This window comes from Myotis yumanensis, unplaced genomic scaffold, assembly GCF_028538775.1.
Source record: "Myotis yumanensis isolate MYYU_CA2020_CCGP unplaced genomic scaffold, mMyoYum1.0.hap1 SCAF_3, whole genome shotgun sequence".
NCBI lineage: Eukaryota > Metazoa > Chordata > Mammalia > Chiroptera > Vespertilionidae > Myotis > Myotis yumanensis.
The window spans coordinates 32,088,400-32,116,174 of record NW_027223754.1 but is presented as its reverse complement, the minus strand read 5'-3'; the positions used below and the strand labels follow the sequence as shown (position 1 = coordinate 32,116,174).

General features: G+C 39.7%; 1 protein-coding gene across 2 annotated transcripts in view; it reads left to right on the top strand.

Annotated features, from left to right (window-relative positions):
- The window catches only part of MYO16 (myosin XVI), a 533,335-nt gene extending 509,395 nt beyond the window's left edge, over positions 1-23,940 (top strand). For both annotated transcript variants that reach the window (XM_070408604.1, XM_070408603.1), the window contains exon 35: positions 22,580-23,940. In XM_070408604.1, the coding sequence (XP_070264705.1) occupies positions 22,580-22,807 (228 nt within the window). In that variant the 3' untranslated portion in view covers positions 22,808-23,940. The remainder of the gene's footprint in view (positions 1-22,579) is intronic.
- The last annotated feature ends 3,835 nt before the right edge of the window (positions 23,941-27,775 follow it).

The window sequence follows — 27,775 nt, the reverse complement described above, 5'->3', positions numbered from 1 at the left end:
CCATTTCTTGCCTTGCATTTTCAGTGTACTTGGTTCATGCTTCTTGTGTTCCACATTCTGATTGTATGTGTTGTGCAGCATTACTCTTTCCTTTTGCCTTCATGCACATCAGGCACTAAATGTCCTTCTGGCTTAGGTCTAGTTGCATCATTGGCAACCATTCTATTCATATTTGTTCTCTGCTCTTCCCTGATGACTATTTGAGTGCTGTCTGACCTGGGAGTCTCATCTTTCAGCATGATCTCATATTTCATTTTGGACTCTCTCATTATTGGGTATTCAAGGTAAAGCAGAAAATAAACAGAATAAGAGAAGAAAATGAAGCAATGGTTTACCATTGACTTCTGCCAAAGCATGTACATCCAAACCACATGTGCTTGAGTCTGTGGTGCTGCAATCACCAAACTCCTATTAAAAGTAATTTGTTCCATTTAACCTGCATTATTGACTTTTACTCTATAGTTGTCACATATCGTATATCTCTATACTTTATAGTTGTCACATATATTACATCTACATACATTGAATATATTCTCCCAGGCAATGTTAAAACTTTGCTCTCAACAGTGATGCATGTTTTAGACAACTTTAATGGAGAAAAATAATCTTTTTTGTTACCCCATGACTTACAATTTCTATGGCTCTTCTTCATTCCTGGAGTTTTAAGTCTCCTTCCATTGTCATTCACTTCACCCCAAAGAACCTTCTTTAGCATTTTATTTGCAGCAGGTCAAGAAATTCTCTGCATTTTTAAAAAATCTGAACATGTCTTTATTCTGCTTTAAGACTGTTTTTATTCCCTCCACAATTCACTTGCTTTTGTTTACTTTTCTGAATCATCACATCGATGTTTATGTATTTTTTTCTAAATGTTTAGTTATAATCAGTGAGGGAAATAGGCTTTAGTGGGCTTGCTTCATCTTGGCCATGCTTATATATTTATCACACATAAATTTATAATGCTATTATGTCAAATCAATTGGTCTTTATCTTCATGGGTTGTGCTTTTCTTGTTCTATTCAAGAATATCTTTCTTATGAAAAAGAAAAAAAAAACCCTTTCATACCCTGCTGCTATAAATATATATTTCTACATATATTTTTAAGATTAGGTTTGTTCTTGTTTTTAATAGTTAGAACTTTAAGCTACTTGGCATTCGTTTTTGATAGTAGTGAAAATTAATAATTTAACTTTATATTTTTCTATGTTGATAACAATTTTCCACACTTTATACAACATAGGACCATGCTGCTGACTTTCTCCTACTTCTGAGTACATTGCCAGAAATGGACTGTTCTCCACATTTATCATTGGCTTTCCAGATGCTTCTTTAACATTACTTTCCTCTTTATGCCCTTCCTTGAGCACCCCTTCCAAGCAACATAGGTAGCTGCCTCTGTAAATTGGTTCCTGTGACTCTATAATACAAGTCTCTATTATACAACTTATTTTGTTGTATTATAATCATGTATGTAGACCCTGATAGACTTCTGAACATAAAGAGAACACATTGAATGCATCTTAATCATTTCTGTATTCCAAACACAATGTCCTTAATAAATTGCCAGCTATATGTAATTATCCACCAGTAGCAGCCTCAGGAGGATTAATAGAAAGCAGACTGATAGAATATTCTTAAGTTCATCAAATACTATAATTCACGCCCATGTTAAAAATGTACCAGTAGACTTGGTAAATAGGGTCACAGGCAGTTGCCTCATTGATTAGAGGATATTAATGTCACATTTTATATGGTAATTAGGTTCTAAAGTTGGCATGTAATGTGAAAGTCACAATAAAAATGACTGACTTTGGAAAATCCCTTATATTGCTCATAAAGAATGACATACATGGTTTTAATATATATAACTCTGTTTATATTCATACTAGAGGCCTGGTGCACAAAAATTTGTGCACTGGGTGGGGGGGGGGGGGGGGTCCCTCAGCCCGACCTGTGCACTCTCACAGTCTGGGACCCCTCGGGAGATAACGACCTGCTGGCTTAGGCCTGCTCCTGGGTGGCAGAGGGCAGGCCCAATCCCTAGGTGCAGCCCCTGGTCGGGCTCAGAGCAGGGCTGATTGGGGAGTTGGGGCGCCGCCCCCTGTCATGCACAGAGCAGGGTGGATTGGGAGGTTGCGATGCCACCCTCAGTCATGCTCAGGGTAGGGCCGATTGGGAGGTTGGGGCGCCGCCCCCTGTTACACTCAAGGCAGGGTCGATGGGGAGGTTGTGGCACCACCCCCTGTCATGCACAGAGCAGGGCCAATCAGGGGGTTGGGGCGCTGCCCCCTGTCACGCACAGATCAGGGCCCATCAGGGGGGTTGGGGCTCTGTACCCTGTCATGCACAGAGCAGCGCCAATCAGGGGGTTGGGCGCTGCCCCCTGTCATGCACAGAGCAGAGCCCATCAGGGGGCTGGGGAGCTCCCCCCTGTCACTCACAGAGTAGGGCCGATAGGGGAGTTAGGGCACCGCCCCCTGTCACACACAGAGCAGGGCGGATCAGGGGGTTGGGGCGCCGCCCTCTATCACCCACAGAGCAGGGCCGATCAGGGGGTTGGGGCACCACCACTGTCACACTCAGGGCAGGGCCAATGGGGAGGTTATGGCTCTACCCGTCACACACAGAGCAGGGCCCATTGGGGGGGGGGGCGTTGGGGCACCACACCCTGTCACACACAGAGTCACAGGACAATCAGGGGGTTTGGGCGCTGCCCCCTGTCACGCTGATCCAGTGCCAGGAGGCCTCGTGGCTCCGCTGATCCCGGTGCTGGGAGGCATATTACCCTTTTACTATATAGGATAGAGGCCTGGGGGCAGGCTGGTTTGCCCTGAAGGGTGTCCTGGATCAGGGTGGAGGTCCCCACTGGGGTGCCTGTCCAGTCTGGGTGAGGGGCTGAGGGCTGCCTTCAGGCTGGCGATTGACTGAAGCTCCCAACCGCTCCTTTTTTTTCTTTTTCTTTTTTTTATTTTTTTATTCTGGGCCAGCTTTAGCTCTGGCTCTAGCTCTGAGGCCTCGGCTGCTGAAAGCTGGTATCTGGTTTGTTTGCATTCTATAATCGAAACAATGTATAACTCCAGCTCTGAGATCCCGGCGGCTGAAAGCTGGTTTCTGGGGTTTTGTTTAGCTTCTATATTTGTTACAAAGTTTCAAACTGCCAGCTCAGAGGTGGGCAAGGCAGGCGGGGAACGTTGGAGTCCTCCTTCACTGAAGCAAGCAAGCCTCCTGTTCGCTTCCAGCTGCCTGGCTGCCGGCCGCCATCTTGGCTGACAGTTAATTTGCATATACTCACTGATTAGCCAATGAAAAGGGTAGCGGTCGTACGCTAATTACCTTGTTTCTCTTTTATTAGTGTAGACTAGAGGCCCGGTGCATGAAATTCATGCACTTGGGTGGGGGGTTGTCCCTCAGCCTGGCCTGCGCCCTCTCGCAGTCTGGGAGCCCTCGGATGATGTCCAACTCTGGGGAGCGGGCCTAAGCCGGCAGTTGGACATCCTTAGCGCTGCCACAGAGGCAGGAGAGGCTCCTGCCACCACTTCTCTGCTCGCCAGCCATGAGCCTAGCTTCTGGCTGAGCGGCGCTCCCCCTGTGGGAGTGCCTTGACCACCAGGGGGCAGTTCCAGCATTGAGCATCTGCCCCCTGGTGGTCAGTACATGTCACAGAGACCGGTCGTTTTCATTGTTTGGTCAATTTGCATATTAGCCTTTTATTATATAGGATATATAATATCCTATATAGTATAGTGCATAAAATAAAGTACATAATATACATATTTTGAATTCTAAGAAAGTGGATTACATAAAATTGAATTTTTGGAGGTTCATTTATTCAGTCATTCAACCAATACTTATTGAGGATCTACTTGTGCCAGGCAAGTAGAAGCCTTAGAGTTACATATTATCAAAAGGTCAATAGTAGCCTAACACTACATTACAATGCCTATATTATTCATCTCAGTATATCGCATTATGTAGGCATTTCATATCATCACAAGAAGATGGGTAAGTACAGTGCAATAAGCTACTTTGAGAGAGAGGAGAGAGACCATATTCACATTACTTTTATTACAGTAATAGAGGCCCAATGCATAAAAATTCATGCAAGCATATGCCCTCCTTTCCGTGGCTGCCAGCACTGGCTTCCCTCCGGTGCCCAGGACCTGGGCTGCTTCCCTCCTCCGGCTGCCCTCCACACCCAGGATCTGGGTTGCTTCCCTCCTCCAACCACCCACAGGCACCCAGGACCCGGGCTGCTTCCCTCCTCCAACTGCCCTCTGGCACCTGGAACCTGGGCTGCCGGCACCAGCTTCCCTCCAGCACCCAGGACCTGGGCTGCTTCCCTCCTCCAGCTGCCCTCCAGCACCTGGAACCTGGGCTGCCAGCACCAGCTTTCCTCCAGCACCCAGGATCTGGGTTGCTTCCCTCCTCCGGCCACCCACAGGCACCCAGGACCCGGGCTGGCTTCCCTCAGGCTGCCTGCAGGCACCTGGGACCCAGCTGGCTTCCCTCCAGTCCTGGCTTCATCAGGAAGGACATCTAGAAGACATCCAGTCTAATTAGCATATTGCCCTTTTATTATTATAGATATTGTTATAATAATTATATTTTATTTGCACTATTAATTATTAATCTTTTACGGTACATAGTTTATAAATCAAATGTTATTAAAAGTATATATGGGCTGAGCCAGTTTGGCTAAATGGTTAGAGCATCGGACCTCAGACTGAAGAGTTATGAGTTCAATTCCGGTTAAGGGCATGTATCTCGGTGGCAGGCTCAATCTCCCCTGGTCAGGGTGAGTGCGGGAGACAACCAATTGATGTGTTTTTCTCACATCCATGTTCCTCTCTTTCTGTCTCTCCCCCTCCTTTTCACTCTGAAAAATCAATGGAAAAAATATCCTCAGGTGAGGATTAACAACAACAACACAAAACCCACACACACACAAATATATATTTATATGGTTCAGTACTATCTGCAGTTTCAGGCACCCACTGAGATCTTGGAATGTATCCACCATGGATAATGAAGGGACTACTGTTAAATTATTTTTTAAAAAGCAAAACAGGATAAGCAAAAATAGGTGTGAAAAGGGTGGTATGGAGGATGATTGGGTTGAGTTGTAATTTTAAGACAGGTTGTGAACAAAAGCCTCATTGAGCAAAATTTAAGTAAGGAATTCAAGGAGGGAGTTGATATGAAGGAAGAGCATTTCAGGTGGAAAAACAGCAAAGGCCCCGAGACAGAAGCATATCTGAATTGCAAGATGGCCAGTATGGCTGGAGTGGAGTAACTCTATTAGATGTTTAAATGAATTACCATTAATTGTAAAATGTTAATTCTAGAAAAGGGGTACTTTTAAATTATAAACTACAGCAATAGGCTAAATATAAAATCAGCAACAGGCTAAATATAAAATATCAATTATGAATGTACTAGAGGCCTGATGTACGAAATTCATGCAAGAGTAGGCTTTCCTTCCCCCAGCTACTGGCACCAGCTTCCATCTGGCATCTGGGACCCGGGCTTCCCTCTGGCCACTGGCAGGCACCCAGGACCCGGGCTTCCCTCCCAGCCCTGGCTTCATCTGGAACAGTGGTTCTCAACCTTCCTAATGCTGCGACCCTTTAATACAGTTCCTCATGTTGTGGTGACCCCCAACCATAAAATTATTTTCGTTGCTACTTCATAACTGTAATTTTGCTACTGTTATGAATCGTAATGTAAATATCTGATATGCAGGATGTATTTTCATTGTTACAAATTGAACATAATTAAAGCATAGTGATTAATCACAAAAACAATATGTAATTATATATGTGTTTTCTGATGGTCTTAGGCGACCCCTGTGAAAGGGTCGTTCGACCCCCAAAGGGGTCGCAACCCACAGGTTGAGAACCATTGGTCTGAAAGGACGGAAGGACATCGGTCTAATTAGCATATTATGCTTTTATTATTTTAGATTGTATTATCTTTCTTCAAAAATCATTTACCATTTTTGGTAACTTTAGTCTGCTTAGAGTATAAGTAAGGGATAAGTATTTGCCTTTTCTGTAAGTGGAAAACATAAGGCAATTAGCTGTGTTATTGCTCAAGGTAACAGAAATGGAAGACATACAACTGGACCCCGATTTCCTGACTTCTTAAATATAGTATCTTATTCCACTGTGCTGAAACAAAATTAGCTAATGTTGGTTAAAGAATTTACTTTTTACTTTAGTAGGCCTTGTAGACCTGATTTCTATGATTATGTTATTATTTGAAACTGTCATTTTGTGTTTCTGACCCGTCAGAATAGATTCTGAAAAAGATAAACTGACATTGCAAGGAAGTGTCATGAAAGTCAGTGACATTTAAAGCATAAAATTTGAAGCCCAAGTGGATTTAAATTAATTTTATATGCTTGCAGGTGATTTTTATTATCTATTTTTAGAACAAAGTTTTGCGTTAATATATTTACTTTCATATGTTGCTTACTTTGGCAAAATCTTCTCTTTTCCTTCCTAATCCTTCCTGAATTCTGTTTTGCTTTCCCTATTTTTTCTAGCATGTACCTGTAAGCATGACTGCCTTATAGTTAGACTATATTTCCCAGCCTCCCTTGTGGTTAGGAATAGTCATGTGACTGAGATCTAGCCAATGGAATGGAAGCCATAGTGATGTTAGCCACTTTGTAGCTTGACCCATACAAACCTCCCTTTGCCTATGACTTTTCCATGTCCCTTCCCATCCAAAATCTGGATACAGAAAACTCCAAGGCCCAAGAAGATGCAAAGTACACTCATAATCAGAAACAATCATTTTGTCCTTACTGCGAGTAATATATTTCTTTTGTGTCAGCCACTGGGATTTGTGGTCTGCCTGTTAGACCATCTTGACTCTTGAGTAACTACCACCCTTCATCATTTATTTGGCTTAATATTTTACATGTTGCTGCTGGGCATTATTATTTATGGTACTCAACTAAGCCCAGCCTCCATTATTAGCAAACTTTATTCCTTCACTAGCAAAAGTTGTACATGTTTATATCTTCTGATGATAGAACTATTGGAATATTGCTTATCACACAATTTTAGACAAAATATAATGACCAATGGTGTTCCCACCAAGTTAACTCTTATTTTTCTTTTGTTAATCCTCACCTGAGGATTCTTTTTCCCCATTGCTTTTTCAGAGAGAGTGGAAGGGAGGGAAGGAGAGGGGAGAGAGACGGAGAGAAACATCTGTGAGAAACACATATCAACTGGTTGCCTCTCACAGGACCCCCTGACTGGGGACAGGGAGTGAACCCATAACCCAAGTATGTTCCTTGACTGGGAATCAAACCCATGACCATTTGGTGCGCAGGCCAACACTCTAACCATTGAGCACACTGACCAGAGCAAAGCTTGTAACTCTTAATAACAGGTCTTTCAGAAATTTCTCAGAATCAATGAACATAGTTTTCCTCAGGGACAAAGTTAGTCCCCTATAACAAGTTGGCTGCCCCAAGAAATATTTTAGTATTTTTAGTAACTTTTTGGTGCATTTAATAATTACGAAGAATTGCCTCTCTTACCTCTTGTTCTCCAGTGGGTGACTAACTGGTAACTAAATTTTGGAGAAAGATTAAAGGCTGATGACAGAGAAGATGCTTTCCCCCATACGATAAATTCCATGGCCAGTGAAGTTGCTAAACTATGCCCCTTTCCTAATTACAGCTATTTTTTAAAAATCTATTTAGAATGGGTTATTAGTTTTTTAATACCCGATTTCATAAAATGGTTGTCTTCATTTTTATTTAATTATAATTACTAGCATAACATACAGATTGTGGTTGTTTCCAGAAAAACTATCTTAAGAAATTAATAACTTAACCAGTAAGCTGCTACAAAACAACACAAATTAAGATATTGGCTAATCAAACAAGTAGGGGAAAGACTTACTCAGAGCTCCATTGCTAGTTCAAGGCCAACTCTCAAGTCCCACCCACACTTCAGGGTGCTTTTCTCTGTCTTGTGTATTTTGTAATTGTAAATGCAGACATCAACAAAAGTATGAACACCATTCCTTGTACCATTCGACCCAAATGTCCTTTCTTCTTTTTGTGTCCTACTCATCCTTTTAATCCAGAAAATTTCCACAGCCCAGTAACAATTTATTGACCATATTGTCTTGAAATGAGTACCTATGAACCAGAGGTCACAGTTTGATTCCAGGTCAGGACACATGCCCAGGTTTCGGGCTCGATTCCCAGTAGGGGACGTGTAGGAGACGGCTGATTGATGATTCTCTTTCATCATTGATGTTTCTTTCTTTCTCTCCCTCTACCATCCTCTCTCTGAAATTAATAAAAAACATTTTTTAAAAAAAGATAAATTTAAGTGTCTATGAAATGAGTTTAATAAAAACCTGCTTATTTCACATGGTTATAAAAATCTATTAGAATAATAACATGTGAACATGATTCAAAATACAAAACAACATCATGAAATGACTTTTAGAGCTGGGCCTTGGGAACTTCAGAGGATTCTATATTTAGGCATCAGAACTGAAACTATGGTAGAGAAGATAACGGATTGGACTGACATAAGAGTTTATGTGAGAATGGATGATGATGAAGCTGGAATAATTATTGTGGACAGAAATATAGGACTTTATGTAACATGCTAAGGTATGTGGATTTGATTGTTTAGGCTAGTGCAAGGCAATGGTATGGAAGATTTTTGAATAAGCAAATTATATCAACAGATTTATTCTTTGGAGAGAGAAAATTTAGTAGATTAATTTTCCTCAATAATACCTTCTGGTATTTTAAGTGAGTCCTATATCCCAAGAAAAAATATTTTCAAAGGAATTACAATACTCATACTTTCTGTTTCCAATATAATAGATTTATGTTTTTCCATATAGTTCCTTGATTTGAACACCATTACTATACTATGTCATTACTATAAGCATACTCTAAATATATGTTATAAATATTTGCTACAATCTACTAGTCACTTATACTGCCATGTTTTTTAAATGAACTGAGGTAAGCAACCAGAGCTCATACAAAATCCATATCCTAAAATGTCACAAATTAATTATGTCACATGATGCGCAGTACAATTTTAAATTTCTATTTTATGACTTTCCATTAATAGAAACATGCATTCACTCATCAGAGTCCATTTTTATTCACAGCTATGAACTTAAAATCAGCTGCAAAACGCAAATAAATGTCCATGTAAATGATACTAAATCTGTTCTAATATAATATTACTTCTTATAATAGTAAAGAACAGCAGTTAATTTTTAAAATAAATCAAAGTGTACAGATAAGGTAAAAAATTAAAATCTTGTCTTCCCATTCTCACTGCTGGTTGTTCAGATATAGCTACTCTTGTTCCCAAAAGAATTTGTAGCACGCCTTTTACAGGATATTTCCCCCCTTTGTTTAACCCTTAAGAAACAAAAGGAAACAAAAGAGCGAGAATGAACTTAATTGGGCTGCTGTATAAATGCCTATTTCTAAATTTGGAAGGGTCAACTATCTTCTACCTAAACCAGAGATGCTGCTGTTGTTCCCCGAGGGAAGCATGCCTCATCTCCTCTGGTAGCTAGTGGCAGTGAGTTTCTTAGGGGACCGCTGGCCTTCCCTTTGCTCCTTTCCTGTTATTAATAACTCGTTAATTATATCGGTATCATTTTCACTTTCAAATTTTTTCTTTTTTTTTTTTATTTTTAGAAGTATAGAAATATACAACCATTTAATCAAATACTCTTTTGAATCACATTTTATTTGATGCCACATTTTAGGATGTACTTGGATAAACTGGTTTTACAAACTGTGATTTTCGAGTTTCATTTTTTAACGTTTTTCTTCCAACATCTTGTTAGCATGAAGTGGAAATGGGATTTGCATTTGAAACACTAATATTCACTATTCAGTCAAGAAGCTTCCTTCTTTTAATTTCCATAAATGTCAGTAAATGCCTCTTTTCACCTCTGGGTGAATAGTCAATAGAAAAATCAATTCTGTGACAAATGAACAGCAACATGATTTTACATATGAATTATTTAACAAAGGCTATTTTTGTCCTAGAAGGGAAAGACTTCAGGTAAAAATCAGCAAGTTATTAATTTTCATTTATTAATATTATTCATAGAAATGCATATCCACGGGAAGTGAAGAAAATTTATATCTCATTTTTAATTAGTTCATCTCATAAAACTCTATTAATGACAATAGAATGCCATTAGTAAATAGATATATAAGTAATAAACTTCATTAAGCCTTTAAATTATATTGTGTGTTCCTCTAGGTTGTGAGAGACTTAGTGGTTTTTAACCTCTGGAAGTAAGTGAACTCATTATAAATGTCCCACCTTAGATATAAAATTTGCATGAACTCAGTTTTTACCAAACTCTTCACCAAACTCTTCATATCTGATTGATATCTCCTGGACATTAGAAGACACAAATACTTCACAAATCCAGTTGGAAAAATGGAAACCACATTCACTTCTTGAACTGCTAAATATTAAATCAACAAAATTTTCTCAATAACAAAATAAAAGCATTGTTTTAACCCTCATACTGAGTTGTTGAGGTAGTAATCATTGGTGTGGTAAGTAGCACTGTTTCTAAGGATTACTGTTTCAATGAAAGAATATTCTTGTTAAAAACCTGCTGAAAGTCAGAGATTTTATTTGAGGATGAGTATCCTAGCCCATAGCGGATCATTTCTGTATCTGTTCACATGTGCTGGGAGCTTGTAATGGGCTGTTAAGAGGCATACCTATTTATTGAAGGTCGATGGTTTTGCTCCCTTTTGTAATCCATCCTTAAGAATAGAAAGGAAAATGTGCACTTATAGGTACAACAAAAGCCCCGTTTCAGGTGGCGTAAACTAATGGAGTGTAAGTTAAAAATACTGAGCCCCCCCCCCCCCTTACATGCAGCCCACATGGGCGGGGCATGAATAATACTCTCTGGCCTCTGTGGAGTGGGTTCCTTTGTCAATTTCTTTGAGGCGTCAGGTTGTCCCAGCTCCCTGTAAACTGCAACTTGGTGCTTTCTCATACTGAATCACGAACCCTGCAGCTTTCAGATCTCTTTCAAATGTCAAATTAAAAATCAGAGTAATGTATAATATATTATTAAATTCTCTATCAAAAGATTTTATTTTCAAAAACTTTTATGTTGACAGCCTGTGCCATTTTCTAGAAGCCTGGGTTTTGTGCCTGTTATAGAATAATACCATTTTTTACCCATGCTATCCAAAAATAATAATTTGGGGGCATAAGATGCCTTAGTCCTTTCAGGTTGCTATAACAAAACACCTCAGACTGGTGGCTTGTAGCCTGTAGAAATGTATTCTTCACAGTTCTGGAAGCTGGAAGTTGGAGATCAGAGAGCCAGCAGGGCCAGGGAAGACCTATCTTACAGGTATCAGAGTTATCACTCTGTCCTCATGTGGCAGAAGGGACAAGGGAGCTCTGTGCAATCTCTTTTATAAGGGCACTAATCCTACTCATGAGTGCTCCACCCTCATAACCTAATCACCTCCAAGAAGTCCCAGTTCCAAATATCATCACATTAGACTTTAGGATTCCAACATGTGAATTTGGGGGGCTCAAACATTCACACCATAGCATATGATAAGTTTATTTGGTTGCTTAAGGCATTGCATTCTTTGACCACCGTGAAGTCCATGGTAGCTGTTCCACTCCCTCCAGTGATCCCACTCACTAGTCATTCAAACCCATCTAAGCATGTCTATATCCCACCCACACACACACCCTATGGGATTTCAGAGCTGCAGAGTCTTTTTAATAAGTTCCTAGGGATTTATATTGTTTGAAAGGACAAGATATAAACTTTATCTCAAATATGAGATTTGTCCAAGGTCAGTCTGGTATTACTTCAAGGCACTTTCTTCCTTCCCCTCCCTTGGTCTCGATGGAGGTGAGGTGCCCTATTGCTCCTAAGTTTAAAAAAAATGAAACCACAAGTCTAATATAGAGGCATACCTCAGAGATATTGTGGGTTTGTTTTTAGACCATCACAACAAAGCAAATACAGTAATCATTAAAATATGGCAATAAAGCAAGTAACACAAATTTTTTGGTTTCCCAATGCCTATAAGTTATGTTTATAGTATACTGTAGGATATTAAGAGTGTGATTACATTATGTCTAAAAAACAGTGCGCATACCTTAATTAAAAAAGACTTTATTGCTGAAAAGCACTAACCATAATTTGAGGCTATAGAAAAATTGTCATCTTGATGCAGGGTTGCTACAAACGTTCACTTTGTAAAAGACACAATATCAGTGGTGGGCAATAAAAAGAGGTATGCCTATATTGTGGTAACATCTGTTCCTGCTCTCAAACATGCATTCAGGCATTCACACGTTAATTCCTTTTAAACTCTCCATGTAAGTGAACTGGATGCATTATGCTGTGTAGAGATTGATTTACTCATTTTGGACTCTAGGACACCCATAGTCTTATCAAACAGTAACTAATTCTACTCACAAGGAAATCTGCTCACATTGATCAGCATTTTTCTCAATAATATATATGATCCTTTTTAATTGAAAAAAATTGTCCTTGATTCTTAACATTTCTTAAATTACTTTATTGTAATGTTAAGATGTTACATAAAATCTCTTTATTCTTTTAGCTCTCATTACAGCTGTAAAAACCAAAGCACATTTAAAAATTCAGTAGAACAGAAACCTACAAAAGCAAAACTATTAAAATTTCTACATTTTATATTAGGTATGATTCTGTTTAGCTGACATGAAATTACTGTGGAAATATGAAGATGGTACTGACACAGATTCCATGAACTTCGGGACCCTTTTGCCATCTTGTGCAGTTGGTTTTACCCAAGTCTCTGTCCCTTTTTTTTCTATTTGAATTGCTGTGCAACCACACTGTCAGATCATTTAGCTTTTTCTTGGAGAAGGATGCCTACTTGCATATTAAACATATCACTCTTTTCTTCTTAACCTACAAGAATACAAATAATATTACTTGTGTCAATCTGCTTGTAAATAAAATACCAAATCAGAAAGTAAAATCTCACTGACTGCCAGCTTAAAAAGTAGGGATTCAAATGATTTAAAGTACAATTACATAACTTTTTAAAAATATTATAAAAATCAAAATGCAAAAATCTTAGATTGTCCCAAGAACTTAAGGACCCCTGAAAATATATATCAAACCCAAATTTCAAAAACATTTAACAGTTACTTAAATTATTCACTAAAATCTGATCTGTGTATACCCTTTTTACTTTTCTCCTAAAATTCAAAAACCTCTAGACCAGCGGTTCTCAACTTGTGGGTAGCGACCCCTTTGGTGGTCGAACGACCCTTTCACAGGTGTCGCCTAAGACCATCGGAAAACACATATATAATTACAATTGTTTTTGTGATTAATCACTATGTTCTAATTATGTTCAATTTGTAACAATGAAAATACATCCTGCATATCAGATATTTACATTACGATTCATAACAGTAGCAAAATTACAGTTAAGAAGTAGCAACGAAAATAATTTTATGGTTGAGGGTCACCACAACCTGAGGAACTGAATTAAAGGGTCACAGCATTAGGAAGGTTGAGAACCACTGCTCTAGACCTTTCATCATTTTTTTCCTGAATAACTTTCTTTAGTTAAAATCAAATATAAATCATAGTTATGTTATAAATCCAGTGTATTGCTCAGTGTTTTGAGAGCTTCATGTTAATAACATGTCAACATAAATATGTCATATTTATTTATTAAATATGTTTTATTGATTTCAGAGAGAGAAAGGGAGAGGGAGAGAGATAGAAACATCAATGATGAGAGAGAATCTTTGATCAGCTGCCTCCTGCTCGCCCCCTACTAGGGATCGAGCCCACGACCCAGGCATGTACCCTGACTGGGAATCGAACTGTGATCTCCTCGTTCATGGGGTCAACACTGAACCACACCAGCTGGGCGAGACTATGTTATATTTATATAGGAACCTAAATTGTGAGAGGTGGTTACATTTAACAGTGTCTGACTGAGTCATTAGGATAACTATAATTCAGAATTTTTAGAGATTTTCTCAAGTCAAACAGCTAACAATGACAAAGTCATAATAGCCCACATTTTATAGGGCTCTCACTTTTAAGTAGCTCATGTAACACTTACTCTTCCTTTTGTCCTTTTGAGGTAGATTGTTATTATTGTGATCCCAGTTTACAGATGTGGAAGCTGATAGACTTCTGCAAGGTTATACAACTATTAGGTGGCAAATTTAGGATTCCAGTCCAGGTCCTCTGACTCAGAAGTCCAGGTTGTCAACTATACTGTCTCTGTTCAACCAACCTCAACATCTTCATAGGATTGTAATTTCCTGTTAAAGAATGAAATCCAATGTCTATATCAAGTCTTATAGAAATACCTCTCCCTGCCTGTTTCCCCCCATTTCCATATAATTGACCATCTTATTTTTCAAAATTTAGTTCAAAAGTTTCCACCTCTCTGCCCTGGTCAGTGTGGCTCTGTTGGTTGGTACATCATCCCATCCATCAAAGGTGGTGGGTTCCATTTCTGGTCAGGGCCTCTCTCTCTCTCTCTCTCTCTCTCTCTCTCTCTCTGAAATTTAAAAAAAAAAAAAGTTACCACCTCTCTGAAGTCTCTACAGACCTTCGTCCATAGAGTTTGCTTGCCCAGAGAAGTTCTTCCTTCTCTCTAAAATGATATAAAGAAAAAATAAGAAAGGTTAAAAAAACAAAACAAAACACCTCCCTCTTTTTGACTCACTCCATCTCTATTCCATGGGCAGCACATTAAGATGCTTGTGTGAGTTGCCTTTATAAAAAGTTCCCTTAAAAGCAGGGCATCTCATACCCAAAGGTTCAGATGTGTGTAACACTTTAGTTCTTAGTTATAACACTTGCCTTCTGCTTCTGAAAGGTGGTTTGTATACAGACACTATTATATAAAACATGCCAGAAAATAAATAAGTGGGGTGGAAATGTATCTTTTAAAACAGTGGAAAACAAGATTTAAGTTAAAATACACCAATATGGTATCCTTATCCTACAAACAAATCCACATAAATGAGACCTGGGGGAAGCCAGCTGACTCTGAGCCCACATTGCCAGCAGCATCCCTAACCCCAGAGTTATTTCTTCTCTTTCAGAAAATGTTTCCCTTTCAATATCAATACCAAAATTATTGTTAAAAAATCATTATCTCCTATTTAATGATAATATTTTTGTGAAATATCAAATAATAGTAAGGGAGGCTGTGAGGGTGTTTGTTATTAGCAATGGGTTGTGAAATTTAAAGAATAGAGAAACATAATTTAGATGTTTTACAGTGCTGAATAATATTATCAATACTTTTTGTTGCTTATAACTTGACCACCATTTAAGTAGTATTCATAGCTGTATTTGATATTCTAAAATATGAACGCTCTTAACTGTGACAACTATCATTCTTATACCTCACAATCTAATAAATTTAGTGAATCTAACCAAGGCAGATTAAACACCATTGGTCAAAGGACACTGTCCTCATCTTCTGATCTTCTGTATATTGTCTCATACATCATGATTTCAAAATACCCCCTGAACTTCAGTGTTGATAGTAATGACCAATCAGATATTCTTACACGGAATTTTAACTTTCATTTAAAAAATAATCTATGAAGATTCTGTTTTGTTTTTGTAATTGAAGATCAATAATGTTAATATTTTAGCATCTCCTTTATGCCATTCTGGCAACTATCTTTATATACCTATTAAATTTTACTCAATACCTATTAATCTCCATAATAGAAAATAAAGTTCCATGGGCTCTCTCAATAAAAGGGTTTATTCTGAGCACTAGTTGATTATTGCAAACATCAGTCAAATTTGTGCTTATTAGGGAAGCCTAGAGAGCTCTCAGTCATTGACTCAAAGATGGCATTCTTTGGTGCTCACTACATTATTCAAGACATCAATACCTTCGTTAAGAAAGTGCTTTCTCATGGTGTGTGTATAATATACTTGGGAATTCAGGTTTTTAAAATAAATACTGAGAAGCTTTGAAAGGGTAGAGAGCAATTTTTTTTTTAGTGAAGCAATGACTTATGGGACTTGGAACATTGTTTGTCAGAATCTCTCCCACCAAGCCTAGTTCAGATCAGCGGTCACTCTCAGCAGATTGGGGTAGCCTCTATGGAGTGACTCAGTCTGCAAGTCTGTTTCTATCATGAAGGTCTTCGCAGAGGGTCACACCTAGTATATGTTTTTGGTCACTATGCAAACCTACTGGCAAGAGTCTAGGATTGAGAAGAAATATAAAATGGGTATATTTTGTGCTTGCTTGGTATGAGGACAGTTGCATGTTCACATTAGTATGAAGATAAAGCCAGCACATGCCATCAGGCCACAGTAGAGCAATGCCAACGACTGGGTGCAGATCTGGATTCTGTTTGTCTAGTTTTTATGCTTTTACTGTTTTGTTAGGAGTTGATTCCATTTTTTATTCTTTTTTGTACGTTCCTTGCTTTCTTTTAGATTAATTGAATATTTATTTCAATTATTTGTTGTATGTTCTTACTATTCTTGTTGTAGTTTCACCAGAGAATAAAACATGCACCTTACTTATTGCATTTTAACAGATTTTATTACTCGTACCATTTTCCTAACACTGCTGGAACTTTAGAGCCTCTACTCCATGGAACCCCTCCTGGCTTTAGTAGTTATTGGTGGCATCCATTCTTGTCTTACATATAATTTTAAGTCCATAAGACATTGCAAACATGTAATTTATATTCACCTATGCATTTAATCCCACTGTTCTTCCTTCTCTCTAAAATTTCCATTTTTTTCCACGTGGTATCATTTTCTCTCACCTTCAAAACAACACACACATGCATAAGACTGTTGATGCCAAGTTACCTCATCTTTGTTTGTCCAAAAATATTTTTATTTCATCTTCATTTTTTGAAATCAGAATTCTAGGTTAAATTACTTTCTTTCAGAACTTTAACCTCGGATTTGTTGTTGTCTGTCTTCCAATGTTACTGTTTAGCAGTCAGCTTCCGCTCTCATTGTCATTCCTTTGAAAATAATGTGTCTTTTCATCTGGATTTTTAAAGTTTACTCTTTCTTTTGTCTTTGGTCTTTGGCATTTTTAATATGATATGCTTTGCATTTTCTTATTGTTGGTGATGCTGTGTGTGTTCATCTTTTGTGTAGTTTACTGAGCTGATTAAAAATGTGTATTGATGCTATTAATGAGCTTTGGAAACATCTCTTTGACAATTGCTTGGCCACATTCTTTGTATCTCATCTACTTCAGATACTCTTTTATGCTTATGTTCATTCTGCTATTTCTTACATTTGCCTTTTTTCCCCTCAGTTTTCTTAAGTAATTAATCATAGGTATTTTAGTCTTTACCTGCTAACTCTAAATCTGGATCATCTGTGAATCTGTTTTATCTTTTCAATTTTGGTAAATTTCCTTATCTCTTCACATGTATAGTAATTTCTGATTGCATGGTAAGCATTTTGTGTAAATAATAGATTCCATAGATGATGTTTTCTATACAAAAGTTTATCACCATCCTTTGTTAGGAAGAAAAGGTAATCACAAATTGATTGCCTTTATCCAATCACATCAATCCAATCACAAATTCAGTGGTGTTGGAGAACCAGTCTACCTCTTTTCTCCTCTGATCCTCAGCTTGCACCTTCCTGTGCTTAAACTGAGAACTTAACAGGTCCCTTAGCACTGAAACATTACAGTAGCTCTAGCTCTGTATTTGAGAGCCCAAGTCTCCAGCCATGTGCCCCACTCAGTCTTAAAGTCCAAAAGTCTTTAAGATGAGACTAGTCAGGTGCTTGAGGCTCTCATCTCCCTGTTAAATTTCTGCTTCTGAAAGCATTTCTGTCATTGTAAGACATTTCACTCTACTTCTTACAAGCTTTGGCCCAAGCCACCGCTTACTCATACATTTGAAGAACTTAACAAATGACCCTTTGAGAAAATGCCCATGCATTTGAGGATTCTCAAGTTTTAATTGGTCTTTCTAGTTCCATGCACCTGCAAAATATTGTTTATATTCTCTTTCTTCTATAATGGACTCTCTAGACCTCAGAAGAACATAATTGGCAAATTTCCCTGAAAGAAACAAAAATGAAGTTAGTAATTGTTTACTCAGAAAGATTCTCTCTATCCAGAACTGTGGTTTCTCTAGTTCACAGTTTTGCTAGAGCTTTGTGATGTTTTAAAAACATAATTTTTGTAATTCATTCCTTTTTTATTTTACAATGGGGGTGATAACCTGCCATGGCCTACAATATTCTATGCAGGAGAAGAAGTTCCTTGTTTTTTTCCTAAATATTGTAGATCAACATGAAGTTCTATTACTTTAAAAAGATGGTTTTCAAGGAAATTTGGGGAAAATAATCAACTGAGATGGTAGAGGTACCCTTCCATCAATTAAATATTCTCTCATAAAATTAATCCAGTAACAGCATTTTTCAGAGATGGCTATTATATAAGGAAAGTGTGTGAGTGTGTGTGTGTGTGTGTGTACTAATAAAAGAGTAATATGCTAATTAGAACAGACATCTTCCAGACATCCTTCTGGACAAAGCCATGGTGGTGGGGGCCAAGGCAGAGGCAGTTAGAGGTGATGAGGCCAGCAGGGGAGGGCAGTTAGGGGTGATTAGGCCGGCAGGCAGAGGCGGTTAGGGGCTATCAGACAGGCAGGCAGGCGAACAGTTAGGAACCAGCGGTCCCGAATTGCGAGAGGGATGTCCCAGATTGGAGAGGGTGCAGGCCAGGCTGAAGCACCCCTCCCCTGCATGAATTCATGCACTGGGCCTCTAGTATATATATATATATATATATATATATATATATATATATATATATATATATATATTCATTGAATAAATACAGTGAATGAGACTGAAGCTAAATGTAATCAACACAGAATACACTAATGGAAAAATAGAGGCACTAGAATACATTGATGGAGGAAACATACAGATTTTACTCAAGTGCCATTTAGAAAAAGAAAAGGAAGGTGATATAGAGACCCTGGTCTTTAGTGTGCTGGATAACAGTTGTTAAGTAAGTGACAATCACTGTAGAGTAATCATTAAGAAGGCAGATTCTGGAGCAAGCCTGCCTGGTCCCATAATTTTCCAAGTGACTTTGGAAAAATTACTTAACCTCTCTGTGTCTCAGTTTCCTCATCACAAAATGCTTTGTAGAGTCCTTAGGAGGACTGCATGAGTTAACATTTATAAGGTGCTTAGAAAAGTACCTGGCACATATTTAGCATTTTAAGGTGTTATTAAATAAATGGGTTTTTTGCACACCCTCCGGCCCCCTTCCTTGGCTCACTTCCCTAACAGCAGAGGCAATCTGGCTTTCATGAGAGTCTTCCCAGCAGGAGAATGTCTCCTTTCCCAGTCATTCTGTTGCAGTACTGGACGCTAGAGAAAAAATACCCTTTAAAGTGGGGCATGCTGTTTCAGCAGCTCACTTTCTATTGATGCCTGGAGGTTGCTTCAGGACCTGGACAATCACAGTCCTGTCTTCCACACTTAGGAGTTTTTTGTTTTGTTTTTTTTCTGCTTGTTTTTAAAGTCAATTTGGGGGAACTCCTTTTGCTAAAGCCCAGCTCCTGAAATCTAGTTATGCACACTAGATATGGGTTTGACCTCCTGGCTTCTGTGTTTTAACACTGTGTCTCAATGTTCTGCCCATCAACTTGATTCTGGGCTTTAAAATCTTCCTCCTGGGCAAACAATAGGCTCGGGCAGCCAGGTGGAGGAGTTGGTTTTAGAATTGTCCTGGAACAAGGACTGCCTGTGCTTCTTTCAAGTGCCTGTTGTTACAGGAGAGGAAACCATCTGTATCCTGCTTTGTTGTATCCTCTTTTGTCTTGATGAAGAGGATGGAGGTGGCACTGGCACAAAGTAGCCAGTTGGAGGTGGGATGAGCCATCTCATTTCCTCTAAATGCTCCCAATGTTCCCATTTTCATGTATTGTTTATGACTAGAGTCTCATTCTGTTAAACCAGCATACTCACTTTAGAATTGACAGGAAAAACAAAACAAAACAAAAAAACCTGTTTCTGCAATATCTAGCTGTTATGGATTGCTGGCTGCTGGCAGAAGAGGGAGCCCGCGGCAATCCTTGTAGCATGGTTGTCCTGAAGTGTCTCAGCTCAGGGGCAAGCTCTGCCTCCAGGGCGTCTCTCTTCAGATGCCCCAAGAAAACGAGGGGAAGTAGCTGCCACAATTGCACATTTTGATATGGGTTTGACCTCCTGGCTTCTATGACCTCCTAAACTCTTCGGCAAAGGCCCCTAAAATTCCCACCTCTGCAGCCTCAAGGTCTGAGAGAGCACACAGCTGGTAGTTTAGATCACAGCTTGAATTCACTGCCACAAAACAGCGCCTGCATGAAGCACCAGTGGGGTTTCAGATGTTCCCAAGTACAACTACCTGCCTCCACTGAGCTCGTTTGATATTTTAGTTGCTGTCCCTCACCACACCTAACTCTTGGAACCAGTTTCTACATTAGTGTGATCCTCTCTTAACATTGACAATGAATGGGCCTTCTTGAGTAAAAGGTGTCACATTACCTTAAAAGATATCGACTAATAACTGTGCATAGACTGAGTGGATTCTAGCATGTGGCGAACCTGGAGAAATCCAAGAACATCAGACAGAATTATAATTGTAATAAGTTAAACGAAGAGAAAGTACTAGGTGTTATAAGAATCCTATCTAATAATAGAGAAACATGGTAATTAACCATAACTTCGCTACCCTTCCCATTGGCTAATCAGCAAGATACGCAAATTAACTGCCAACCAAGATGGTGGCCGGCAGCCAGGCAGCTGAAGCGAATAGGAGGCTTGCTTGCTCCAGTGATTGAGGAAGCCAACGTTCCCCGCCTGCCGCTGTCGGCCTCTGAGCTGCACTCTAAGAAACAATGTTGCAATTATAGAAGCTAAACAAACCCCAGAAACCTGCTTTCAGCCAGCTGGGCCTCAGAGCTAGAGCTGAAACAGTGTTTCAATTATAGAAGCCAAACAAACCCAGATACCTGCTTTCAGCAGCCAAGGTCTCAGAGCTGGAGCCTAGCCTCAGAGCTAAAGCCGGCTCTCAGTTCCAGTGACAGCCATAGAAGGTAAATAAATACCAGAATAAAAAAGAAAAAAAATGAGAGGTTGGGAGCTTCAGTCACCCGCCAGCCTGAAAACGGCCCTCAGCCCCTCACCCAGACTGGCCAGGCACCCCAGCGGAGACCCCCACCCTGAAGGGGGTGTGACCAGCTGCAAACAGCCATCAGCCCCTCATCTAGGCTGGCCAGGCACCCCAGTGGGACCCCCACCCTGATCCGGGACACCCTTCAGGGCAAACCAGCCAACCCCCACCTGTGCACCAGGCCTCTATCCTATATAGTAAAAGGGTAATATGCAAACTGACCCTAACAGCAGAAGGACTGGGAATGACTGGTCACTATGACACACACTGACCACCAGGGGGCAGACGCTCAATGCAGGAGCTGCCCTCTGGTGGTCAGGGTGCTCTCACATGGGAGGAGTTCTGCTCAGCCACAAGCCAGGCTGATGGCTGAAAATACAGCGGTGGTGGTGGGAGCCTCTCCTGCCTCCTCAGCAGTGCTAAGGATGTCCAACTGCAGTTTAGGCCTGCTCCCCGCTGGCAAGTGAACATCCCCCGAGGCCTGCCAGGCTGCCAGAGGGAGGTCTAATTGCCATCTTAGGCCCAATCCCTCAGGGAGTGGGCTTAAGCCAGCAGGTGGTCATCCCCTGAGGGGTACCAGACTGCGAGAGAGCACAGGCCGGGCTGAGGGATCCCCCTTCCCCCTGAGTGCACAAATTTTTGTGCACCAGGCCTCTAATCCTATATAATAAAAGGCTAGTATGCAAATCAACCAAAAGACAGAACAACTGGTCACTAAGATGCTCACTGACCACCAGAGGGCAGATGCTCAATACAGGAGTTGCCCCCTGGTGGTCAGTGCTCTCCTACAGGGGGAGCACTGCTCGGCCAGAAGCAGGGCTCACAGCTGGCGAGTGCAGCAGTGGTGGCAGGAGCCTCTGTTGCCTCCACAGCAGTGTTAAGGACCCCTCAGGGATTGTCCACCTGACAGTGGGGAGCAGCCTAACCCGGCAGGTGACATCCCCCAAGGGTTTCGGGACTTTGAGAGGGTGCAGACAGGGCTGAGGAACCACTTCCCTGCCCCCCAATGCATGAATGTCGTGCACCGGGCCTCTAGTGTAAGTAATAATAGAGTGCAAACAGATAGTTAAGTCTTTCTTGTATCACTTGTCAACCAGTGCACCTATCCTAAGTGTTCCACTGATTTTCCCCCCTTATTCTTCTGAATTCAGCAGCTCACAGCCAACCCAGTTGGAGGCCATTTGCTGAGTGCTGGGGGTTTTATAGGGAATGAATGATGCCTCTTTTGACCCTGGTCCAGTCCCGTGACAACCAGGTGTTGCTATTCTATATCTCGTTCATTCTCAATACATATTTGGTGTTACTCTTCCCCTTTTTCCCTCCCACAGGTAATCCATCAGCTGAGGCTCTCAGAGAATGAAAGTGTGGCCCTGCAGGAGCTCCTGGACTGGAGGCGAAAGCTCTGTGAGGAAGGAGAAGACTGGCAGCAGATTCTGCAGCACTCTGAGCCCAGAGCGCCTCCCCCACCTCCATGCAAGAAGCCCACGCTCCTGAAGAAGCCTTCAGGGGCCCCCTGCAGCAAGCTGCCTTCCCAGTTCTGGGACACTACCATGTGATGTGATCCAGCTCACAGCATAAAACTGCCCAGTGATTCCAGGCAGCATCCACAGAAGGCTGCCTCTGATACATGCTGGGTGCTCTCTCCACGCATTTACACAGAAAAGCACAGAACACGGAAGTTAAATACCTGAGATTCCGTGTGTGTGTGTGTGTGTGTGTGTGTGTGACTGTGTGTGTGTGTGTGTGTGTGTGTGTGTGTTTTCTTACCCATTCCATGGGGATACACTCCGATTTCCAGGCTCCATGGTGATAGGGCCATGCTACCTCCACGTAGCAAGTGAAAGGCCATAAAAAGATATGGATGAGGTGAGAGAGGAAAGAGAGGTGGAGGAGAGGAGGGATCCATGCACACTATAATACACTTGTTCTTATATAGTCTGACTACATGTTTCTCGTACTCCAATCGTTTTAATACAATATACTCTACCGGACATGTGTTTTTATTTCTTTGTAGGCATTTGTGTTTTATCAGAATTACAAACCTGAAAATGATTTACATGTTTCTTACTGTGTTTTATAACTTTATGTAATTGGTGGTGCTCCCTTTCTTCAAAATACAGATTTTTAAAAATTATTTCTAGATTTTTTTTCTTTTGCATACCATTTTTTTTTACCTAAAGTATCTAAGAATCTGGGGACTCTGCTGTTGTTTTAGCTTTTCCCTGCATATCTATATGGACCAAGCCCCATGTTTTATATTTCACTCATTGATTAGGAGGCAGTTCCTTCCTGTGGCCTGTATTTCTGGATATGTGGATTGTGAGCTCTTTAGTTAAATCTCATCTCCTGACTTCAGTATAGGTTACAGGACATTTTGCGTCAGTCTGCAGGTATGGCGTCAACTTCATAGCTGTTGGGATGAAAGGACCATACCCATTTAAAGGTCTGCACAGTGCAAATAAGCACGTGGAGATTTACTGGTTCCAGCAGCAATGCTGCATCACAAGTCAATTGTCCTCTCCGAGCTCCTCTGCATGGCTCACCTGCTGTATATCCTCACCCTCCTGTACTGCAACTGCCTGTTTGTTGATGTGCTTCTGCGGGCTGTCGGGAAGTTCCGAGCGGTGGCATCAGACCATTGTGTCTGGCTACTCGGACTCTCTATTCATACAAGCCTTTGAAAAGTTACTGTGCCAATAAAAGGGTACAACTCTGTTCTTCTGTGGTTTTATTTATTTGCTGTTGTTGTTATCTTCCACAAGGAATGCTTCCGATTCCTGATCAGAGCCATACGGGCAATTAAGTAATCTCATTTATCCAGTGCCCTTCTGATGTTTTTCTCACAGCACTTTTGCAAGCTTCAGGCTCTAGGAGTTTGTTTTCAAATAAAGCTTTATGAGTATTTAGATAGAATTATTATGCAGGCACATGTCTGTTTTAGAAATAACATGTGCATTGTTTAGGAGTAATAATAGACAAACAGGTCAGGAGATGACAGTTTGTTAATACAAATCCCACTCGAAGCTCAGGGGAGGCCACAGGGAGAAGCACTGGGATTGGTCAGGAGGCAGAGGGAGTGAGGGAACTCTCACTCTTGAAGCTTTTTTTGTGGTTTCTTGGGGAGGAATATGTGAGGCAGAGTATGCAGGCATGGAGTGGAGGACTTCGAATAATTTCAGCAAGCCCTGGGGTACAGAGACTGAACCTGGCTATTTGGTACCTGGTCCTAGGCAGGGGTGTGGCCTGAAGTGGGACAGGCCAATAAGAGGTGTGGTTGAGATGTAGGCTCTGGGTTGATTGGAGTGGTTTACTCTTTCCAGGATTTGGCTAGCCCTGGAAGGGACAATATCTCATGATGAGCAAGGCCCAGATATCAAAGCATCAGAATACAGTAAAATAAAAAACATAGTTAATACATGGCTAACTGGCAAATAACTGCACCATCCAACAATCACAGGGAAGCATTCTCCAAACCTCCAGCCAACAACCAAGCCCCACACCCTGCCTCTTCCTCCTCTATTTCCCTGACATCTGATCTAACCTCAGCCACTAAGCAAAAGAAGAAGCCAACTTTGCTTAATACACAGCTTCCTTGGCCATGCACTGCACATGGTAGGCACGTAATAACCTTGGATGAATTCAAGTTTGAATTGGATGCCCCTCCCCAACACTCACAGTATATTAGACCAGAATGAACAGTGAACTTCTCAGGCATTATACCTTGTGAAAACTTGTTTCAAATGTGTACTGAGCACTTGGCGTGACTCTTTTATATTATTTCTAATACTGTCATATGACTCCATGGTCATTATTATCACCTGTGAATCATCATCCTGAAATTGAAACTCAGAGCTCGAAGTAGGCCGTCAGAATGTAAACCCTCATCATTCTGGTGCCAAAGTCCATGACATTTTAACTTGAGTTTTCTGCTGATTATATTGAAATACATCTTTAAAAACTTCAAATTTAAATGACTTTGGGGGGCTACAACATTGTGTGAAACTGATGGCAGACTATTGTAGGGAAAGCTTACATGAAGTAAGGAGTCCCAAGTATTGAGGATCCAAAGGACACTTGCTATTCCTATTGACATGGTCACAGTTTGGGACTTGTATCATCATGAGCTGAACCTGACAATCGCCTACTAGAGGTCCCATGAGCATCATGAAATAGTAAATATTTACTCTGTCCAGTAATCACTTCCCTCCTCTAACACTTGTTGACCTCCTGGAGCTAAAGGGCAAACTCCTTGAAAATTTTCTAAAACACGATCTCCTAAGTCAGTAAGGTCTTCTGTGTGTAGGTGTTTGTTTTCTCCTCAGTGGAGGAAGACTTCAGTGCGTGTTAATCACTACTTTAGAACTCTGGTTGTACCCGTTCTATGTACATGACAGAAAAATCAGCAAAGACTCAAAAGCATCAGTAGCCATGGCAGTATGAGATAAAATCCAAGTCTGTGTGTGTATTAAAGGCACACTCAGAATCATTCTTTAATGATTACAACATTGTCAAGAAAATAAACAAAGGTACTATTATGAATAATAAAGCACTGAATGTTATTCCACATAAACAAGATTTTGACAATTACGTATATTTGCTATATATTTAATGTATTTTAATTACTATTAGACCATATGGTATGAATTATGATATATTATTAGGCCTAAGACCTTATGTTTAGCAATATAATTAGCATGAATTATTACCCTATGTTCAAACACTGCCCAATTGCTTTTTTTAAAAAATGCTTTATGAGGGGTCTCTAAAAACTATCAAAATGTTTGTAGTGGATTAAAATGATTTAAAATGTATTTTCTAGGGTGGAAAAATATATCATTACTTTTCTTAATAGTGGTATCTACTTTAGTAGAATTATGCTTACATAAATCTACCCAATAAAAGCAACAACCAATTAAAATCTTAGATTTGCAAGTGAACTTCACATATGAGCATTAAACAACTTAGACAAAAAGTGTATTTTGAATTCCATAGTTTAAAGGGATGGATACATTTCTGTCAAAATTCTAGTGCTGCCAATTTTCAGCCAGACTTCAAACTCAACTCATACCACAATAAAGGTCATGAGGTTATTATATAATAACATTTGAAAATGAGATACATTTCATCTACTGGTTATTACTCTACATGGCTAATTTATTTTTTAACTTTTATATGTGTATCTTTAGTTAGAAATTAATAGGATTTATTTTAATTTTCATCATAAAATTTTCCACAAAAAGATTCTTAAATTAACTGGGGGGGAAAAAACCCAACTTCCAAGTAAAAGTTTCATGTAATTTTATTACATTTTTCAAATTGTTTTTAGCTGAACATAAAAATCCATGTAATGAAGAGTCAAGCAATTATATTTCTATTTATTGTGCAATGGTAAATTCTCTAGAATGCTCATATTTTCCCAAAACAGCACTATTTTCAAAATATTAAGACTATATTCTCCACCTCCATACTACTTCCTTTACATCTTATTCATAAACAATGACTTTATCAAAGAAGTTCTACTACAATGTTCTGCTCATGTGAGTTACAAAGATACCCATATAGCAAAGGGTTGTAGCATGCTGAGTTACAGAGGGGAAAGAATTACCTTTGTAGTTTTATACTTTACCTAAGTACTGCAAACCCCTGGGATGTTCTATTATGATGGTTTCAGTAAGTTTCTCTAAAATCCAGGAGCTTTGTAAAACTTTAAAGATGACTTTTTCAAAGGGTCAGTCTTATTAGATGCCTATAATATATTTTTATCACTTGTTCTAATTTCTCAGATCACTTTTCAGGTTAAAAAAGTCTATACCTAAAATATCATTTGTGTTTCCTTTGACATCAGCACACAATAATACAAGCTTTATTTAGTTTAACATGTTACAATGGCAGAATAAAATCTGATGATGTCTTCTCATGAGAGAATACTAAAGGTGAAAAAAAATCTATGCATTCATTTCAATTGTTGTTTTATAAGAGGAATGCATCGAATGTGTCTCTTTTATCCTTTGAATGAGGTATCCACAGACATCCTGGTATATCTGCTAGCTTGCCTTTTCCTATAGCCCCAGGGAACATGTGCTGCTTCAAAGGAAGGCTGTGAGCTTACCCAGATGACATTTTCCTGATGTCACCACTTAGTTTCTAAAGTCTAAAGAAAATGAAAGAGAATGAAACTATTGATAAATTCCAAGGGGGAGATCAAAGCTCTAAAGAAAAGTGGAATAAAACCAAATTCAATCTGAGGTTTTCTGAGGTTTTGATCTCTTAATATTTCAGCAAACAAAGGGGCTGGAGGTCCATGATCTAAAACAATTGGTTGAAAAGTGTATAAATTCTGTCACATTCTGAAGAGAGGTTTTCTTACTGAGCCTATTTTGGGGGATCTATTAAACATAATTCAATGAAACTGGTCCTTGTGTTACAACAGAAAGAGTAGGTCCACCTAACAGAGTCCTTATTATTGTTCATCGACATTGTTACATAAAATATTTTTAAAATTTCAACAGTAACTTTTTGGATGC